Genomic DNA, 22,530 nt, shown 5'->3' with positions numbered 1-22,530 from the left:
ATTTCTCAGAGATGGCTGGATGGATTTTCTTGAAATTTTCAGGACTGACAGAAAATTATAATATCTCCAGGCGTTTTTTTCATTTTTTCAAAATTCACTTCCTGTCGTCCGTTTCCTGTCCCGCGACAAAAAGCTATGGACAATGAGATCTCAGAAACGATAAAGACTTGAACCTCCAAACTTTGAGGGATGATAGACCTATAGTTGTAGATGTGTTTAAACTATTTTGTTTTGTTCGTCGTAACTTTCGGTCGTCACCGGAAGCTCTTCAAAAATTATGCTTTTACGCATTTAATATATTTCTCGGAGAATTGAAATATAAGTATAAATGCTTACATATGTCATCTATCCGATGATAAATAAACATAAAAATTCTACTTCCGGTGAGATATCTCAAATATCTCATGAAGCCTTTTTTAAAGTAAATGTTTGAACCCCGAGATCTCAGAAACTGTAAGTGATCAAAACACGAAACTTACAGGGATGATAGACATTTGATAGAAGATGTGTTTAACCGTTTTTATTTTGTCGACCGTCACTTCCGGTCCACACAGGAAGAGTTCAAACAAATCAAGTTTTTTAAAAAGTTAACTCGATTTTTCAGAGATGCATGGATGGATTTTCTTGAAATTTATAGGACTGATAGAGAACGATAATATCTCCAGGCATTTTTTTCATTTTTTCAAAATTCCCTTCCTGTCGTCCGTTTCCTGTCCCGAGACAAAAAGGTATGGACAATGAGATCTCAGAAACTATAAAGACTTGAACATCCAAACTTTGAGGGATGATAGACCTATAGTTGTAGATGTGTTTAAACTATTTTGTTTTGTTCGTCGTAACTTCCGGTCATCACCGGAAGCTCTTCAAAAATTATGTTTTTACGCATTTAATATATTTCTCGGAGAATTGAAATATAAGTATAAATGCTTACATATGTCATCTATCCGATGATTAATAAACATAAAAATTCTACTTCCGGTGAGATATCTCAAATATCTCATGAAGCCTTTTTGAAAGTAAATGTTTGAACCCCGAGATCTCAGAAACTGTAAGTGATCAAAACACGAAACTTACAGGGATGATATACATTTGATAGAAGATGTGTTTAACCGTTTTTACTTGGTCGACCGTCACTTCCGGTCCACACAGGAAGAGTTCAAACAAATCAAGTTTTTTAAAAGTTTAACTCGATTTTTCAGAGATGCATGGATAGATTTTCTTGAAATTTATAGGACTGATAGAGAACGAAAATATCTCGAGGCATTTTTTTCATTTTTTCAAAATTCCCTTCCTGTCGTCCGTTTCCTGTCCCGCGATAAAAAGCTATGGACAATGAGATCTCAGAAACGATAAAGACTTGAACATCCAAACTTTGAGGGATGATAGACCTATAGCTGTAGATGTGTTTAAACTATTTTGTTTTGTTCGTCGTAACTTCCGGTCGTCACTGGAAGCACTTCAAAAATTATGTTTTTACGCATTTTATTTGTTTAACACTGAAATGATATAAAGGTATAAACGCTTTCATATGTCATCTATCCGATGATTAATAAACAAAAAAAATCACTTCCGGTGAGATATCTCAAATATCTCAGGTAGTCTTTTTAAAACAAATATTATGACAGCGAAGTCTCATAAACTGTAAGTGACCAAGACACAAAACTTACACGGATGATAGACATTTGATAGAAGATGTGTTTAACCGTTTTTATTTTGTCGACCGTCACTTCCGGTCCACACCGGAAGAGTTCAAACAATTCATGTTGTTTCAGAGATTAACTGCTTCTGTTTGACAAAGTAAGACAAATTGATAGTCAATTAAGTCCTGTTGTCTAATGGTTATGAAATACTGAGAGAAGCAATGTCTTACAGTTAAATTGATACATGTATATCAAAACGGAAGACCTTTTTGTTGCTTTTGCAACAAGAGTCTAGTTATTATTATTTTTTTTTTTCCTTTTTTTGTCCACAAGATTTCTCAGAGATGGCAGGATGGATTTTCTTGAAATTTTCAGGACTGATAGAAAATGATAATATCTCTAGGCGTTTTTTTCATTTTTTCAAAATTCACTTCCTGTCGTCCGTTTCCTGTCCCGCGACAAAAAGCTATGGACAATGAGATCTCAGAAACGATAAAGACTTGAACCTCCAAACTTTGAGGGATGATAGACCTATAGTTGTAGATGTGTTTAAACTATTTTGTTTTGTTCGTCGTAACTTCCGGTCGTCACCGGAAGCACTTCAAAAATAACTATTTTTCCGCATAAAATTCATTTTCGATAAAATAAATATATAAGTATAAATCTATGCATAGGTTATCTATGCGATGTTAACTCAACAAAAAATTTCGACTTCCGGTGAGATATCTCAAATATCTCAGGTAGCTTTTTTGAAACACATTTTGTACAAACGAGATCTCAGAAACTATAAGTGATCAAAGCACAAAACTTTCATGGATGATAGACATTTGATTGAAGATGTGTTTAACTGGTTTCGTTTTGTCTTCCGTCACTTCCGGTCCACACAGGAAGAGTTCAAACAAATCGAGCTGTTTATCAGTTTAACTTATTTCCATTGATATTTGTAGTGTGCTGGATGAGTAATGAAGTACAAAGGGCAAGTTTACAAGATATATTAAATACAATTTAGATTGAGCACTTCCGTTTGTCCGTTTCCTGTCCCGCGTTGAAAAAGCTTGTATCAACGAGATCTCAAAAACGGTAAAGACTTGAACATCCAAACTTTGAGGGATGATAGACCCATAGCGGTAGATGTGTTCACACTATTTTGTTTTGCTCGTCGTAACTTCTGGTCGTCACCGGAAGCACTTCAAAAATTACTACTTTTTCGCATAAAATTCTTTTTCCATTAAATAAATATATAAGTATAAATCTATGCATAGATTGTCTATGCGATGTTAACTCAACAAAAAAATTCTACTTCCGGTGAGATATCTCAAATATCTCAGATAGCTTTTTTGAAACACATTTTGTACAAACGAGATCTCAGAAACTATAAGCGATCAAAGCACAAAACTTTCATGGATAATAGACATTTGATTGAAGATGTGTTTAACCGGTTTCGTTTTGTCTTTCGTCACTTCCGGTCCACACAGGAAGAGTTCAAACAAATCGAGCTGTTTATCAGTTTAACTGTTTTCCTTTTATATTTGTAGGGAAGTCGATGAACAATTAAGTAGAAAGGGCAAGTACACAAAAAAATTTTAATTACAATTTAGATTGAGCACTTCCGTTTGTCCGTTTCCTGTCCCGAGACAAAAAACCTTGATTCCTGGAGATCTCAAAAACGGTAACGACTTGAACGATCAAACTTTGTGGGATGATAGACCTATGTATGTACATGTGTTTACACTATTTTGTTTCGTTCGGCGTAGCTTCCGGTCGTCACCGGAAGCACTTCAAAAATTTGTTTTATTCATTTTACATAAAATGAAAATATCAGTATACAATCTTACATATGTCATCTATATAATTTTAAATTGGCAAATGAATTTTACTTCCGATGAGATATCTCAAATATCTCTATGTATCTTTTCTTTTTACAAATTTGATGTCCGCAATATTTTCGTCATTGTAAGTGATTGAGACTTGAATCTTTCATAGATTGTTTGATAGAATTTTGATTGGGGATGTGTTTAACGGGTTTAATTTTGTCAACTGTCACTTCCGGTTCTTACCGGAAGGGTTCAAACAAATCCTGTTTTTAACAAGTTTAGCTGACTTTCTTGGAATTTCATCTAGCCTGATAAACAGTGATGTACATTAAGCAAATGTACGAGAAATACCAGCTTTTGTTTTTATTAATCACTTTCGTTCGTCCGTTTCGGTCCCGAGACAAAAAATATTGTTTCAAAGAGATCTTAGATTTGGCAGAATCGTGAACAACCAAACTTTGAGGAAAGATTGACTTATGATTGTACAAATGGTTAACATTTTTGTTTAGATCGGCGCTACTTCCGGTCGTCACAGAAAGTACTTCAAAAATTGATTTCTTTTTCATTCTCGTTGTTTTGCATGTAAGTAACGTCTGGATATATCATTCACAATAATTATCATATCCACTTTTTTTTGCATGTAAGAGAAGCAATGTCTTACAGTTAAATTGATACATGTATATCAAAACGGAAGACCTTTTTGTTGCTTTTGCAACAAGTGTCTAGTTATTATTATTATTATTTTTTTTTTTTGTCCGTTTTTTGTCCACAAGATTTCTCAGAGATGGCTGGATGGATTTTCTTGAAATTTTCAGGACTGACAGAAAATTATAATATCTCCAGGCGTTTTTTTCATTTTTTCAAAATTCACTTCCTGTCGTCCGTTTCCTGTCCCGCGACAAAAAGCTATGGACAATGAGATCTCAGAAACGATAAAGACTTGAACCTCCAAACTTTGAGGGATGATAGACCTATAGTTGTAGATGTGTTTAAACTATTTTGTTTTGTTCGTCGTAACTTCCGGTCGTCACCGGAAGCTCTTCAAAAATTATGCTTTTACGCATTTAATATATTTCTCGGAGAATTGAAATATAAGTATAAATGCTTACATATGTCATCTATCCGATGATAAATAAACATAAAAATTCTACTTCCGGTGAGATATCTCAAATATCTCATCAAGCCTTTTTTAAAGTAAATGTTTGAACCCCGAGATCTCAGAAACTGTAAGTGATCAAAACACGAAACTTACAGGGATGATAGACATTTGATAGAAGATGTGTTTAACCGTTTTTATTTTGTCGACCGTCACTTCCGGTCCACACAGGAAGAGTTCAAACAAATCAAGTTTTTTAAAAAGTTAACTCGATTTTTCAGAGATGCATGGATGGATTTTCTTGAAATTTATAGGACTGATAGAGAACGATAATATCTCTAGGTATTTTTTTCATTTTTTCAAAATTCCCTTCCTGTCGTCCGTTTCCTGTCCCGAGACAAAAAGCTATGGACAATGAGATCTCAGAAACTATAAAGACTTGAACATCCAAACTTTGAGGGATGATAGACCTATAGTTGTAGATGTGTTTAAACTATTTTGTTTTGTTCGTCGTAACTTCCGGTCGTCACCGGAAGCTCTTCAAAAATTATGTTTTTACGCATTTAATATATTTCTCGGAGAATTGAAATATAAGTATAAATGCTTACATATGTCATCTATCCGATGATTAATAAACATAAAAATTCTACTTCCGGTGAGATATCTCAAATATCTCATGAAGCCTTTTTTAAAGTAAATGTTTGAACCCCGAGATCTCAGAAACTGTAAGTGATCAAAACACGAAACTTACAGGGATGATAGACATTTGATAGAAGATGTGTTTAACCGTTTTTACTTGGTCGACCGTCACTTCCGGTCCACACAGGAAGAGTTCAAACAAATCAAGTTTTTTAAAAGTTTAACTCGATTTTTCAGAGATGCATCGATAGATTTTCTTGAAATTTATAGGACTGATAGAGAACGAAAATATCTCTAGGCATTTTTTCCATTTTTTCAAAATTCCCTTCCTGTCGTCCGTTTCCTGTCCCGCGATAAAAAGCTATGGACAATGAGATCTCAGAAACGATAAAGACTTGAACATCCAAACTTTGAGGGATGATAGACCTATAGCTGTAGATGTGTTTAAACTATTTTGTTTTGTTCGTCGTAACTTCCGGTCGTCACCGGAAGCACTTCAAAAATTATGTTTTTACGCATTTTATTTGTTTAACACTGAAATGATATAAAGGTATAAACGCTTTCATATGTCATCTATCCGATGATTAATAAACAAAAAAAATCACTTCCGGTGAGATATCTCAAATATCTCAGGTAGTCTTTTTAAAACAAATATTATGACAGCGAAGTCTCATAAACTGTAAGTGACCAAGACACAAAACTTACACGGATGATAGACATTTGATAGAAGATGTGTTTAACCGTTTTTATTTTGTCGACCGTCACTTCCGGTCCACACCGGAAGAGTTCAAACAATTCATGTTGTTTCAGAGATTTACTGCTTCTGTTTGACAAAGTAAGACAAATTGATAGTCAATTAAGTCCTGTTGTCTAATGGTTATGAAATACTGAGAGAAGCAATGTCTTACAGTTAAATTGATACATGTATATCAAAACGGAAGACCTTTTTGTTGCTTTTGCAACAAGAGTCTAGTGTTTCTTATTATTATTATTTTTTTTTGTCCGTTTTTTGTCCACAAGATTTCTTAGAGATGGCTGGATAGATTCTCTTGAAATTTTCAGGACTGATAGAAAATAATAATATCTCTAGGCGTTTTTTTCATTTTTTCAAAATTTACTTCCTGTCGTCCGTTTCCTGTCCCGCGACAAAAAGCTATGGACAATGAGATCTCAAAAATGATAAAGACTTGAACATCCAAACTTTGAGGGATGATAAACCTATAGTTGTAGATGTGTTTAAACTATTTTGTTTTGTTCATCGTAACTTCCGGTTGTCACCGGAAGCTCTTCAAAAATTATGCTTTTACGCATTTAATATATTTCTCGGAGAATTGAAATATAAGTATAAATGATTACATATATCATATATCCGATGATGAATAAACATAAAAATTCTACTTCCGGTGAGATATCTCAAATATCTCATGAAGCCTTTTTAAAATAAATGTTTGAACCCCGAGATCTCAGAAACTGTAAGTGATCAAGACACGAAACTTACAGGGATGATAGACATTTGATTGAAGATGTGTTTAACCGTTTTTATTTTGTCAACCGTCACTTCCGGTCCACACAGAAAGAGTTTAAACAAATCAAGTTCTTTAAAAGTTTAACCCGATTTCTCAGAGATGCATGGATGGATTTTCTTGAAATTTTCAGGACTGATAAAGAACGATAATATCTCCAGGGATTTTTTTTATTTTTTCAAAATTCACTTCCTGTCGTCCGTTTCCTGTCCCGCGACAAAAAGCTATGGACAATGAGATCTCAGAAACGATAAAGACTTGAACCTCTAAACTTTGAGGGATGATAGACCTATAGTTGTAGATGTGTTTAAACTATTTTGTTTTGTTTGTCGTAAGTTCCGGTCGTCACCGGAAGCACTTCCAAAATCATGTTTTTACGCATTCTATTTGTTTAACACAGAATTGAAATATAAGTATAAAAGCTTTAATATGTCATCTATCCGATGATTAATAAACACAAAAAAATTGCTTCCGGTGAGATATCTCAAATATCTCAGGTAGTCTTTTGAAAACAAATATTATGACAGCGAAATCTCATAAACTGTAAGTGACCAAGACACGAAACTTACATGGATGATAGACATTTGAAAGAAGATGTGGTTAACCGCTCTCATTTTGTCAACCGTCATTTCCGGTCCACACCGGAAGAGTTCAAACAATTCAAGTTGGTTAAGAGTTTAACTGTTTTTGTTTGACAATATAAGATATGTTGATAGCCAATAAAGTCCTGTTGTGTAATGGTTAAGAAATATTAACTTTCATTTTCATTGAACACTTCCGTTTGTCCGTTTCCTATCCCGAGACAAAAAACCTTGTTTCCTAGAGATTTTAAAAACGGTGACGACTTAAACAATCAAACTTTGTGGGATGATAGACCTATGTATGTACATGAGTATACACTATTTTGTTTTGATCGGTGTAATTTCCGGTCGTCACCGGAAGCACTTCAAAAATTTGTTTTTTATCACATTTTATTCATTTTACATAAAATAAAAATATCAGTATGCAATCTAACATATGTCATCTATATAATGTTAAATTAGCAAATAAAGTTTACTTCCGGTGAGATATCTCAAATGTCTCTATGTAGCTTTCCTTTTTACAAATTTGATATCCACGAGATTTTTGTCACTGTAAGCGAATTAGACACGAAACTTTCATGATTGATAGAAATTTGATTGGGGATGTGTTTAACGGGTTTAATTTTGTCAACTGTCACTTCCGGTTTTTACCGGATGGGTTCAAACAAATCATGTTTTTAACAAGTTTAACTGACTTTCTTGGGTGTTTCATCTAGCTTGACAAACAGTGATGTACGCTGAGCAAATGTATAGGAAATACCAGCTTTTGTATTTATTTATCACTTCCGTTTGTTCGTTTCCCGTCCCGAGACAAAAATATTGTTTCAAAGAGATCTTAGATTTGGCAGAGACGTGAACAACCAAACTCTGAGGAAGGATTAACTTATGATTGTACAAATGGTTAACATTTTTGTTTCGATCGGCGTTGCTTCCGGTCGTCACAGAAAGTACTTCAAAAATTGATTTCTTTTTCATTCTCGTTGTTTTACATGTAAGTAACAACTGGATATATCATTCACAATAATTATCATATCCACTTCTTTTTCTATGTCAGAGAAGCAATGTCTTACAGTTAAATTGATACATGTATATCAAAACGGAAGACCTTTTTGTTGCTTTTGCAACAAGTGTCTAGTTAAGGTCTTCCGTTTCCAACGGAAGACCTTATAGTGATTGTAATGTTTCTTATTATTATTATTATTTTTTTTTTTCCTTTTTTTGTCCACAAGATTTCTCAGAGATGGCGGGATGGATTTTCTTGAAATTTTTAGGACTTATAGAAAATGATAATATCTCTAGGCGTTTTTTTCATTTTTTCAAAATTCACTTCCTGTCGTCCGTTTCCTGTCCCGCGACAAAAAGCTATGGACAATGAGATCTCAGAAACGATAAAGACTTGAACCTCCAAACTTTGAGGGATGATAGACCTATAGTTGTAGATGTGTTTAAACTATTTTGTTTTGTTCGTCGTAACTTCCGGTCGTCACCGGAAGCACTTCAAAAATAACTATTTTTTCGCATAAAATTCATTTTCGATAAAATAAATATATAAGTATAATTCTATGCATAGGTTATCTATGCGATGTTAACTCAACAAAAAATTTCGACTTCCGGTGAGATATCTCAAATATCTCAGGTAGCTTTTTTGAAACACATTTTGTACAAACGAGATCTCAGAAACTATAAGTGATCAAAGCACAAAACTTTCATGGATGATAGACATTTGATTGAAGATGTGTTTAACCGGTTTCGTTTTGTCTTCCATCACTTCCGGTCCACACAGGAAGAGTTCAAACAAATCGAGCTGTTTATCAGTTTAACTTATTTCCATTGATATTTGTAGTGTGTTGGATGAGAAATGAAGTACAAAGGGCAAGTTTACAAGATATATTAAAAACAATTTAGATTGAGCACTTCCGTTTGTCCGTTTCCTGTCCCGCATTGGAAAAGCTTGTATCAACGAGATCTCAAAAACGGTAAAGACTTGAACATCCAAACTTTGCGGGATGATAGACCCATAGCTGTAGATGTGTTCACACTATTTTGTTTTGTTCGTCGTAACTTCCGGTCGTCACCGGAAGCACTTCAAAAATAACTACTTTTTCGCATAAAATTATTTTCCATAAAATAAATATATAAGTATAAATCTATGCATAGATTGTCTATACGATTTTAACTCAACAAAACATTTTACTTCCGGTGAGATATCTCAAATATCTCAGGTAGCTTTTTTGAAACACATTTTGTACAAACGAGATATCAGAAACTATAAGCGATCAAAGCACAAAACTTTCATGGATGATAGACATTTGATTGAAGATGTGTTTAACCGGTTTCGTTTTGTCTTCCGTCACTTCCGGTCCACACAGGAAGAGTTCAAACAAATCGAGCTGTTTATCAGTTTAACTGTTTTCCTTTGATATTTGTAGTGAAGTCGATGAACAATTAAGTAGAAAGGGCAAGTACAAAAAAAATTTTTAATTACAATTTACATTGAGCATTTCCGTTTGTCCGTTTCCTGTCCCGAGACAAAAAACCTTGATTCCTGGAGATCTCAAAAACGGTAGCGACTTGAACGATCAAACTTTGTGGGATGATAGACCTATGTATGCACATGTGTTTACACTATTTTGTTTTGTTCGGCGTAGCTTCCGGTCGTCACCGGAAGCACTTCAAAAATTTGTTTTATTCATTTTACATAAAATGAAAATATCAGTATACAATCTTACATATGTCATCTATATAATTTTAAATTGGCAAATAAATTTTACTTCCAGTGAGATATCTCAAATATCTCTATGTAGCTTTTCTTTTTACAAATTTGATGTCCGCAATATTTTCGTCATTGTAAGTGATTGAGACACGAATCTTTCATAGTTTGTTTGATAGAATTTTGATTGGGGATGTGTTTAACGGGTTTAATTTTGTCAACTGTCACTTCCGGTTCTTACCGGAAGGGTTCAAACAAATCCTGTTTTTAACAAGTTTAGCTGACTTTTTTGGAATTTCACCTAGCCTGATAAACAGTGATGTACATTAAGCAAATGTACGAGAAATACCAGCTTTTGTTTTTATTAATCACTTTCGTTCGTCCGTTTCGGTCCCGAGACAAAAATATTGTTTCAAAGAGATCTTAGATTTGGCAGAATCGTGAACAACCAAACTTTGAGGCAAGATTGACTTATGATTGTACAAATGGTTTACATTTTTGTTTAGATCGGCGTTACTTCTGGTCGTCACAGAAAGTACTTAAAAAATTGATTCTCGTTGTTTTACATGTAAGTAACGTCTGGATATATCATTCACAATAATTATCATATTAACTTTTTTTGCATGTAAGAGAAGCAATGTCTTACAATTGAATTGATACATGTATATCAAAACGGAAGACCTTTTTGTTGCTTTTGCAACAAGTGTCTAGTTATTATTATTATTTTTTTTGTCCGTTTTTTGTCCACAAGATTTCTCAGAGATGGCTGGATAGATTCTCTTAAAATTTTCAGGACTGATAGAAAATGATAATATCTCTAGGCGTTTTTTTCATTTTTTCAAAATTCACTTCCTGTCGTCCGTTTCCTGTCCCGCGACAAAAAGCTATGGACAATGAGATCTCAGAAACGATAAAGACTTGAACCTCCAAACTTTGAGGGATGATAGACCTATAGTTGTAGATGTGTTTAAACTATTTTGTTTTGTTCGTCGTAACTTCCGGTCGTCACCGGAAGCTCTTCAAAAATCATGCTTTTACGCATTTAATATATTTCTCGGAGAATTGAAGTATAAGTATACATGCTTACATATGTCATCTATCCGATGATTAATAAACATAAAAATTCTTCTTCCGGTGAGATATCTCAAATATCTCATAAAGACTTTTTTAAAATAAATGTTTGAACCCCGAGATCTCAGAAACTGTAAGTGATCAAGACACGAAACTTACAGGGATGATAGACATTTGATAGAAGATGTGTTTAACTGGGTTTTTTTTTGTCGACCGTCACTTCCGGTCCACACAGGAAGAGTTCAAACAAATCAAGTTTTTTAAAAGTTTAACCCGATTTCTCAGAGATGCATGAATGGATTTTCTTGAAATTTTTAGGACTGATAAAGAACGATAATATCTCCAGGACTTTTTTTTCATTTTTTCAAAATTCACTTCCTGTCGTCCGTTTCCTGTCCCGCGACTAAAAGCTATGGACAATGAGATCTCAGAAACGATAAAGACTTGAACCTCCAAACTTTGAGGGATGATAGACCTATAGTTGTAGATGTGTTTAAACTATTTTGTTTTGTTCGTCGTAACTTCCGGTCGTCATCGGAAGCACTTCAAAAATAACTACTTTTTTGCATAAAATTCATTTTCGATAAAATAAATATATAAGTATAAATCTATGCATAGGTTATCTATGCGATGTTAACTCAACAAAACATTTCGACTTCCAGTGAGATATCTCAAATATCTCAGGTAGGTTTTTTGAAACACATTTTGTACAAACGAGATCTCAGAAACTATAAGTGATCAAAGCACAAAACTTTCATGGATGATAGACATTTGATTGAAGATGTGTTTAACCGGTTTCGTTTTGTCTTCCGTCACTTCCGGTCCACACAGGAAGAGTTCAAACAAATCAAACTGTTTATCAGTTTAACTTGATTCCATTGATATTTGTAGTGAGCTGGATGAGAAATAAAGTACAAAGGGCAATTATACAAGATATATTAAATACAATTTAGATTGAGCACTTCCGTTTGTCCGTTTCCTGTCCCGCGTTGAAAAAGCTTGTATCAACGAGATCTCAAAAATGCTAAAGACTTGAACATCCAAACTTTTATGGGATGATAGACCCATAGCTGTAGATGTGTTCACACTATTTTGTTTTGTTCGTCGTAACTTCCGGTCGTCACCGGAAGCACTTCAAAAATAACTACTTTTTCGCATAAAATTCCTTTTCCATAAAATATATATATAAGTATAAATCTATGCATAGGTTGTCTATGCGATGTTAACTCAACAAAAAAATTCTACTTCCGGTGAGATATCTCAAATATCTCAGGTAGCTTTTTTGAAACTTATTTTGTACAAACGAGATCTCAGAAACTATAAGCGATCAAAGCACAAAACTTTCATGGATGATAGACATTTGATTGAAGATGTGTTTAACCGGTATCGTTTTGTCTTCCGTCACTTCCGGTCCACACAGGAAGAGTTCAAACAAATCGAGCTGTTTATCAGTTTAACTGTTTTCCTTTGATATTTGTAGTGAAGTCGATGAACAATTAAGTAGAAAGGGCAAGTACAAAAAAATTTTTAATTACAATTTACATTGAGCACTTCCGTTTGTCCGTTTCCTGTCCTGAGACAAAAAACCTTGATTCCTGGAGATCTCAAAAACGGTAACGACTTGAACGATCAAACTTTGTGGGATGATAGACCTATGTATGTACATGTGTTTACACTATTTTGTTTTGTTCGGCGTAGCTTCCGGTCGTCACCGGAAGCACTTCAAAAATTTGTTTTATTCATTTTACATAAAATGATAATATCAGTATACAATCTTACATATGTCATCTATATAATTTTTAATTGGCCAATGAATTTTACTTCCGGTGGGATATCTCAAAAATCTCTATGTAGCTTTTCTTTTTACAAATTTGATGTCCGCGAGATTTTCGTCATTGTAAGTGATTGAGACACGAATCTTTCATAGATTGTTTGATAGAATTTTGATTGGGAATGTGTTTAACGGGTTTAATTTTGTCAACTGTCACTTCCGGTTCTTACCGGAAGGGTTCAAACAAATCCTGTTTTTAACAAGTTTAGCTGACTTTCTTGGAATTTCATCTAGCCTGATAAACAGTGATGTACATTAAGCAAATGTACGAGAAATACCAGCTTTTGTTTTTATTAATCACTTTTGTTCGTCCGTTTCGGTCCCGAGACAAAAAATATTGTTTCAAAGAGATCTTAGATTTGGCAGAGTCGTGAACAACCAAACTTTGAGGGAAGATTGACTTATGATTGTACAAATGGTTAACATTTTTGTTTAGATCGGCGTTACTTCCGGTCGTCACAGAAAGTACTTTAAAAATTGATTTCTTTTTCATTCTCGTTGTTTTACATGTAAGTAACGTCTGGATATATCATTCACAATAATTATCATATCAACTTTTTTTTGCATGTAAGAGAAGCAATGTCTTACAGTTAAATTGATACATGTATATCAAAACGGAAGACCTTTTTGTTGCTTTTGCAACAAGTGTCTAGTTAGTCTTACATTTTGAGCAGGCTAGGATATTATTAATTAAACAAAACGAAGGTGGAGCACCTCATGGAGTTCAGCTTGGTAAACGTTGGATCAACGTAACATTGAAGAGTTCCAAAATACAAAAAATTAAATAACTCGTACATAACAAAACTGTTGTACAAAAGACAACAAGGGCATAATTCTTGTTGGTTACAGCACACTCCCCGTCTGGTATCTTACTGATACCACTATTACAATCAGAAAAGAAAAACAGTACAATAAACAAATCGATGACCTAACATTTCGACTAAATATTCATATAATATCATGTGAATGGATGATCATCTCAATCAAATTACTCTAGTAACACAAGTTCTTGCACAGGTCTGGTTTAGAAAGTAGGTTTTCCGAAACAGATGGTTCAACTTTGCGCACTAAGCCATCCTTTTTAAAAATCAAAGGCCGGAACGGCCACAAAGGCGTCGAGCTGACATTTTCTTTTATATAGAATGATATCAATAATTTGAATGTCTGTACTGTACTAATAGTCATATATCAAGTAATATTAGAATAAAAAAGGAAATGAATTACGGTACTTTTTGTGCTGTTTCAAAAACAATAATCAGTTTATTTCGTTATAAAATAGGTAGTGATTTTTTTATAAACAATAACTCATCATGGTTACAAAAAATCGAAGAAATTTCAAAGTTCCACCAAAAAAAAAAAATCATTTTCTTCCTGCTTTAAAAAGTCTTTGCACAATTTTCACAGGCTCATAATTTGAACACATTAACAGTGTGTCCCTGATTATAATAATAAAACACACTTTAATTTTTTTCAATTCCCGTTTGAAACAAGATTACCTATGCTATGGTTGTTTACAAACAAATCCACAACACGTGCTATCTAAAATGCTCGACCAAACCAACTGCATTATCGTGTTTATTAATTGCAACAAAACCTCTAGATAAGTTTATCGCTTATAATTATTTTGGAGACCATGCCCGATAACAAATAAATTTACATATCAAATTTTATTTCTTTCGGGCACGGTCTCCAATCGAAATGTAAGCGATAAACTTAAATAATATTTTAATGAATGTTTACATTGCACCCTATTGTATTCATCCGCCTTTTCTTGATTAAGCAAATTTATACTAATGCAATGAGTTGTCAATAACCAGGGAGGCAAAGTTGGATTTTTGTTACACAATTTAGTTGAATAAAAGGAATACAAATCTTGTAAAACGTTTAATACTTCAAGGAACTTATTTTTTTATGCGCATTAAAAAGGCGGTGCAGTGCATGAATTTTTGGACGATTGCCAATCCAGACGATCGCTAAAAGGCTACCGAGCATTAGCTCGACGCCTTAAAAACTCTCTCGACAATGCCAACTGGCCAATTGTTCCGAAGCTCTGATGAATCTCGCATAAGTATAACATCATCAGGATTTATGTTTCAATGTTCGTGCTTCCATTTACGGCGTGACTGTAGAATGCTCAGTTATTCCCTTCTCCAAAGACGCCAAAAGATATTAGCGAGCACTGCACACGATTCCATTGCGCTCGATAGATGTCTCGAAAATTCAAGGAATCGGACACAACAGTTAAGAAATCCATTTTCCTATCAGAAGCACGGACGGGCTAAGAATCATGGGCATCTCTGGGTCTGTCGATATTGGTACAATAATTGAGCGCGATTTAATAATGGCTCAGACTTTACATAAAAAAGTAGCAAGAGTTTCATGTGTGAGGGGTTTGGATCTGAATTGAAGTAGCATAGAATCTAAAATCTTTCTGGTTTTCCCTATCAATCTTTCCCACATGCCCCCATATGTGAAGCATGAAGAACATTGAATATCCAAGTAATTCCAGAGTTGCGCAAGAATTTTTGAACGGGTCCCTCTTCTACTTTAACTGTATTCATCTTCATTTATTTAGCTGCTCCGATGAAATTGGAGCCTCTATCAGAGAGTATAAACTTCACAGAGCCACAGATTGCCAAGAAACGACGGAAGGCGTTTATAAATGAAGAACTTGACATCTCATCTACAATTTCTATGTGCACTGCCCTACAAAAAAGGCATGTAAAGATGATTCCTCATCTTCTGCTGTTAGCGGCACCTCCTCGAATTTTGCGTGTAGCCACTTGCCATGGTCCAATGGCATCAATGCCGACTAATGTAAAAGGGAGCCCTGGAGGTATCCTGCCTGTAGGAACATCAGCCATTTTCTGAGTTTCTAAACTGCGTCTTGGTCTGCGACAAGTCACACACTTGTATATGAAAGAGGAAATCGATCGTTTGGCGCAAATGAGCCAATATCCTCCTGTGCGAAGTGCTCCTTCCTTAATAAGTCTTCCTTGATGATTGGTTCGTTCATGAAAGTGAGGAATAAGTAAGGTAGAAATGTGGCTAGCTTTAGGTAGGATAAAAGGGTTGGCTTCTCTTGCAGGAATTTGTCCGGCAGCTCGATTGATCTTGCCTCCAACACGAAGTAGTCCATTCTCATCAAGAAAGGGTGAAAGTGTCGCAATACTGCTGTTCTTTGCCAGAAGTTTATCATTTGATGTCTGTAGTAACGTGTTCTTGCTGAGTTTCCTTCAGAAAGAGAATCTCAGCTTTTCTGAGAGCATCACAGTGACTGATGGGTTTGGTTTCATGATATTCCTCACGTCGATTCCGGGCTATGCGTTGAAGAAATGCGATTGCGGAAACCTGAGACTTCCAGCTAGAAAAACGCTCAAAGCGCTTTGTTCCGAAACAAGCAGGTACAGGGGAAAGATGATTGGTGGTGATCTTTGTCATCAGTGGCCTAACTTCCACATCATAATCAGGTTCAATGAGTGGAAAATACTAGTACTCCGTGGTACCAGTGCATTCTGTTGTACTTTTATTACAAAACCACTGTGGGCCAATTATCCAGGGAAGTTGCATGATATCAATAACTGAAGTAAAACATCTGGTGCAGGAGTCGGCAGGATTCTTTTTTGAGGAACATATTTCCATTGATCAGCAGTAAAGATTTTCAGAATGCGGTCGACTCTATTACTCACATACGTGTAAAAACGACAAGTACGATTGCTGATATATCCTAGCACAACTTTGCTGTCTGTGTAATAATGTATAGACTCCAATGGGATGTCTAGCTGCGTGGATGTTATTTCTGCAAATTCTGTTTCCAGAACAGCTCCACAGAGCTCGAAGCGTGAAATAGTGTGACCTCTAGGTGGGGCTAGCTTGCCCTTGCCCATCAACAACCTACCAATGTTGCGGCTTTGGTCATCTTCCACGTTGATATATGATGATGCTGCAATAGCTTTGTCAGATGCGTCACAAAATATATGAACTTCCACAGTCTTGGCTAGGCTCACAGACGTGTGGGATAACATCCGTGTGGCTACTTCTTTTAAGCTCTGAAGTGAAGACTCCGTCCACTTCTGAAGGTTACTTGAGGGTAAGGGTTCATCCCGGTCTGCACCAGGGGGTGTTGCTTCTCGAAGGAGAATCTTTCCACTAATAGTAATGGGTGCTATTAATCCTATGGGGTCAAATAAACTATTCACTGATGACAAGAGACCACGACCAGTGAATGGTTTTTTCTTTCTGTACCATTCAAAACGTAGGAAGTCACGATGGTCCTCATCAACCAAAAACGGTAGAACATCTGTTCAATGTCCGCAGTAATTGCAACTCCATCCTTCCTGAAGTGAAGTAGAATTTTTAATAGGCTGTTAACCATGCCTGGGCCAGACATAAGAAGGCTGTTAACGAGATACCTTCATGAATAGCAGATGAATCAAAACACCTCTGATTTGTTCAGGCTTTCTCGAGTGTCGAACTCCAAATAACGGTAGACACCAACAAACTGCATGTGGAGAGGGCAACTTTTGCTGCTCCACTGTCCAGTACTTTACGCATGAATATCACAAACTGTTCTTTCTTAACAGGATCTCTTTGCAAGTTTGAATGCAGTATTTGGGCTCGGTAAAACGCTTGTGGTTTTTTGTTGGGTAAGTATTCAGGAAAATGTCTAAAGTGGAGAGGGGCTGTCCAATAACCTTTCTCGTCCTTCTTGAAAGTTTTGTCCATAAGCTTGAGGAACACACGATCCTCAACTGATAAACCAACTTGGTCATTATCAGGCGTCTTATTCTCATTAAATGTATAATATGATTATGAATACACGTATGTTTTATGTGTTCTGGTCAAGTCTTTAATTTACTAAGTAAAAAATATTTCTGAAAATTTAAATAGGTATTTCTTTATAGTCTTAAATCTATGGATAAAATCCAAAGAATAACAAATAGTCACATAAAGCAAAAATCAAACAATGACATTTTACAAAGAAATAAAAATGAAAAATTTGAGAAACATTTCAGTTTATCGAATTTGAACCAAACTTGATAATAAAAAGGATCAGTAAATGAACAAAACCACTTTATATCTAAACAACCTGCAAAATTTTGATATATTCCAACTTTTTTTGTTTTTGTTTTTTCGAAATCAGTGTAATTACAAGCACGTTGGGTTGAATTTAAGATTTTTCCAATATCTCTCTTTTGTTTCAATGTATTGTTGAAAAATGATTATAAAGAATTATTTAATGTGAGTGACACTTAATTTATAGATTTAAAAATTATATATTCTTGATTTTGATTTTTTTTCTTCAAAATATTATAAAGTTCATAGAAAGAAATGGGAAAAATGATTTACAATATTCTTTTTCAGAAATACGATGATACGCTTAGTTATTTTAGTATGTAAGCATCCTCGTATATTCCTATCCTCATATGAAGTTCAGAGTGACCTTTTTCACTTTTTTAAATAATTGTTTATAGTAAATTTTAGAATTTTGTTATCTTCAATGCGTTGGTGCCTAGAATAACAAGATTGGTCAGTTGATGCATCTTAGATCTTAGGATATTATGTTTTAAAAAAGTAGGCTTCTTTTTATGTATTGCTTTATGTATAGTAAAATCTTGGAACATATGAGAGTTTAAAAATATTTTTTAAAAATTGAATTTTAGATAAAACAGTTTGATACAGAGTGATAAAAGAACTATTTTTCAGATTAGCGATGTGGCCTATGGGCCGCTTGTTTTTGCTTGTCAAGATTTTTGCATATGGCTTCCCTCCACTCTCCCGTGCATTGACTTGTTTGTTAAGGTGCTAGATGATCCATTGCTGACATTGAATTATTTGTTTTATTTGTTGAGGTGATAGATGAACCATTACTGACCTTGACTTTGTTGTTGTGCTAGATAAACCATGACTTACATTGACTCGTTTCTTGAGGTGATCCATTACTGACATTAAATTGTTCGGTGATGTGCTAGATGATCCATTACAAACATCGACTTGAACCATGACTTACATTGTCTTGTTTGTTGAGGTGTTAGATGATCCATGGCTTACACTGACTTGTTTAATGAGGTGCTAGATGCCACGGCTTACATTGACTTGTTTTTGAGGTGCAGGATGATCCATGGCTTACACTGACTTGTTTAATGAGGTGCTAATTGAACCATTACATACATTGACTGTTTGTTGAGGTGCTAGATGATCCATTTCTTACACTGACTTGTTTTGTTGATGTGCTAGATAATCCACTACTTTTAAATTCATTTGCTTGTTTAGGTTCAAGGTCAATCACGAGACGACCCCAGTGTAATAGTAGATGACTTTTTGACCCCTTGTTCTCCTGGAACCCCTGGGGCCATGAAAATGACTTGGACAGATGTGGAAGGAAATAAGCTTCTGGAGCCTACTGTATCAATGGTTTGTTAAATCGAATGGAGATACCATCACATCAAGTTTGATTTTTATTTACTTTGTACAACAAAAACAAGCATAGATTTGACACACACTATTTACTGGAATTTTAGGACTTATTTAAACAGTTTGGTACGTATAAAGTATAAAATTTGTTGTTGTTTTTTACAGGCTGATATGTTATTGTCATTATCAACATCTAAATCTAGAGTGAATAAAGCAGACCTAAAGAAACTGGAAGAATTCACCGCTGATTTTGGTCAAGAAGGATAGAAGGGGGCCCAAGAATTTTTGGGGGTCTTTTGTGTGCATACACCCAAATATCAAGAAAAGGCTAATCTGATCTAGAATACTGGCCTGTTTGTACATAAAATATCTGGTTATGCATAGTATTTTTGTGAGAGATTTGAATTGATTATGACTTGGATATCTACTGATAGACCTTATAATTTTTTTTTTACACCTCAGAAAGAATAAAATTAATAGATGATGAAAGTTATGGAAAGCCAAAGGGTTCAATTTTTAATCTACATAATAATAATTTTTTGTTTTTGCTTTATTCGTTAAATGTAAATTGAGAAATGTTGTACCAGTTGTAAATCGACATTTGTAAGAGTTAATGTGTTTCGGTTAATTGTTGATTAATCATCCGTTCGGTGCAAGTTTGACATTTTTATTTTTGTCCTTCGTAATTTGCATTTCTAGATTTGTAAGGTACTATTATGACGACAGGGGGCGAGAGCTGCATGTGCGTCGAATCTTATGGTAAACGGACTAGAGGAACCAAGGTATCATATCAGCATGTACATACATTAATTTATACCCGGTAGAATTAATTCCCGGATGCAAACCCATTTTTGAAAAACTCATTTTATGTATTTTATTACCTAAGCATATACATTTAGTTGCCAATTTTTCATTTGTCATTATTAATTAAAATCTTACTGAAAGAATGTCTTGTGCAGATCTGTCATGCGCGGATCTCTATGTTTAGGGTGGGGGTAACGGGATTCATGCACTCCGAAAAAAATTATTTAATTTACAAAGTAAAATTACCTAAAATAGAGATTGAATTCCCTCACCACTTCTGTCCCTCGGACCGTTCCTCTTCTCAAAAATGTTCTTGATCCGCGCATGAACACTGAAAACTAGCTATGAGTGTAGGAGGAGGACAGTTAATGTTCGTTTTTTAGTACATGTAACATTAATTTACGAAATATCCAACATGATAATAAATGAAATTTTACAATGTGAGGAATCATACACCCAAATTTTCACCAACAATTACCATTCATATGGAAATTGTCACACATTACACCCGTTATTACAACAGTGGTACATTGTAACCCAAATTGTGGAACAATTTACCACAAAATACAAAAAATAAAACTACAGTTTCAGCATTTAAAAATATGAATAGTAAAACACTGAATATGCAAAAATTATACAATTATGGTAAAAGATTAGAAAAAATTTGGCATTGTCAATTGAAAAATAACAGTAGTAACTTAGATAAGCTGATCTCTTCTCACATCACCTCATTGATTTATCACTATGTCAGAAGTGTCTGTTAGATGTGGAAGACTCTAAACACTGCTTTTTACAACGTCCATTTTATGCCCCACAATGGCAATTTCTATCTAAGTATAAGAATGACAATATCATACTAATCAAAGTACTGAAAGTACTGAAAAGCGCTAACCTAGCTTGGTTCTAAGAAAATTTACTGTGTGCAAGCGTAGGCGGAAATGAGCCTTATTGAAATTTTGGTTTATTTTTAATGAATATCAGTTTAAAGTATCGAAGGCCAGATTTCTTTAAATATATGTTACTTTCTGAAGATGATGTGAATTAAAGCTGAACACGACTTGTATATGGATACTTGCCTGAAAAAAGATATGTTAAAATCACAAATTATACCTTTTGAACAGTATTTTATCACAGTTTTTGACATTTTCTTGCAAAGAATCGATTTTATTTTAGCTTCTGAATACGCACTATATTTTTTCATCACTGCGTAGCATCCCGTGCTGATGTACGTAAGCCCCGCAAACCAATCGTATCTACTCGGCCATTTCCGTCACCCAGATAACTGGTTCCCTATACCCCCTACCAGTTTAAATGATGTATATTTTTGCTCATAGAGGGCAGTTATTCCTTGCACCGGAAATAGAAGTCTAACGACAATAAAGCGCTGAGCTATGCTTAGCGCTTTAAAAACAATGAAGAATCTACTTTTTTGTAAATGAAAAACTAACATTACAAAATAGCTTACTGCTATTTGACAAAATCCATTCTTATATCAAAACTACAACCAAGGTCAAGTTAGCCATGGTAACATTTATACACTGTATATGCAAATTGTATCAAAATGGGTAATTAATTTGAGTTTTGTTTTGTTTTTTCATTATTTTATTATTATTTCTTCTTCTTATTATTTTTCATCCCTTATTTTCTTTTCTTCTTTGTCTATTTGTTCTTCTTCCACAAGCTTTTCATCTGTCGGTTATCATTTATTTTTTATCATTATTTTCATTTTTTTTCTACTCAAAACTTAAGAATTTTTCTCTTGAAATTAATCAGTACATTTTATGATTATTATTTAATTATTGTTATCTTTTTAATAATAATTTTTTACCCTATTTTCTTTTTGTTTATTTTTTCTTGTGTTGTACCTCCTTCCAATGCTATATATGATATTAACCTATTATACAAAATTCAAATGTATGGCAATAATAATACATTCTGTGTAAAACTATATATTAATATTTTACCTTGTCTATAGGAGAGGACATATATAGGCATTGTGCCTATTGTTCGATCCGATTCATGTATCCTTATATACTCCAATAAAATACTTATTAAATAACTACATTTTGTATATTTAAATGTTCAAATCGGACATGAAATACTTTAGAAAGAATGAGATACTAGCTCATATATTTTGTTAAGGTGGCTCTATACACCCACAGTTTATTCCAATTTTCAATAGAAGACCAAAAAACATATACTTATTAAATATTAAAATGACGATAGGGATACTATAGGTATTTTAAAAGAATTTTTTAGTGTTTTTTCGTGTTTTTGTAAAATATTTTTTAAAAAGACAGCTATCAACAAATTGAGAGAAATTATTTTGTCATATGATGGATATTTCCTTCGGACACATAAAAAAAATATAACACTTCTTAACATTCAAAAATGTTATTATTGCAAT

The 22,530-nt window shown here is 34.2% G+C and overlaps 1 protein-coding gene across 1 annotated transcript in view; it reads left to right on the top strand.

The window, feature by feature from the left end:
* Positions 1–21,234, top strand: part of LOC128190147 (vacuolar protein sorting-associated protein 4A-like) — an 82,672-nt gene extending 61,438 nt beyond the window's left edge. The window contains exons 11-12 of the mRNA XM_052862064.1: positions 19,179–19,319; positions 19,485–21,234. Coding sequence (XP_052718024.1) covers positions 19,179–19,319; positions 19,485–19,586 — 243 coding nt within the window. The 3' untranslated portion in view covers positions 19,587–21,234. The remainder of the gene's footprint in view (positions 1–19,178; positions 19,320–19,484) is intronic.
* Positions 21,235–22,530: the final 1,296 nt, after the last annotated feature.

Source organism: Crassostrea angulata, chromosome 6, assembly GCF_025612915.1.
Source record: "Crassostrea angulata isolate pt1a10 chromosome 6, ASM2561291v2, whole genome shotgun sequence".
Lineage (NCBI taxonomy): Eukaryota > Metazoa > Mollusca > Bivalvia > Ostreida > Ostreidae > Magallana > Magallana angulata.
The sequence above is the reverse complement of the archived record's forward strand: the minus strand, read 5'-3'. Positions and strand labels throughout refer to the sequence as shown.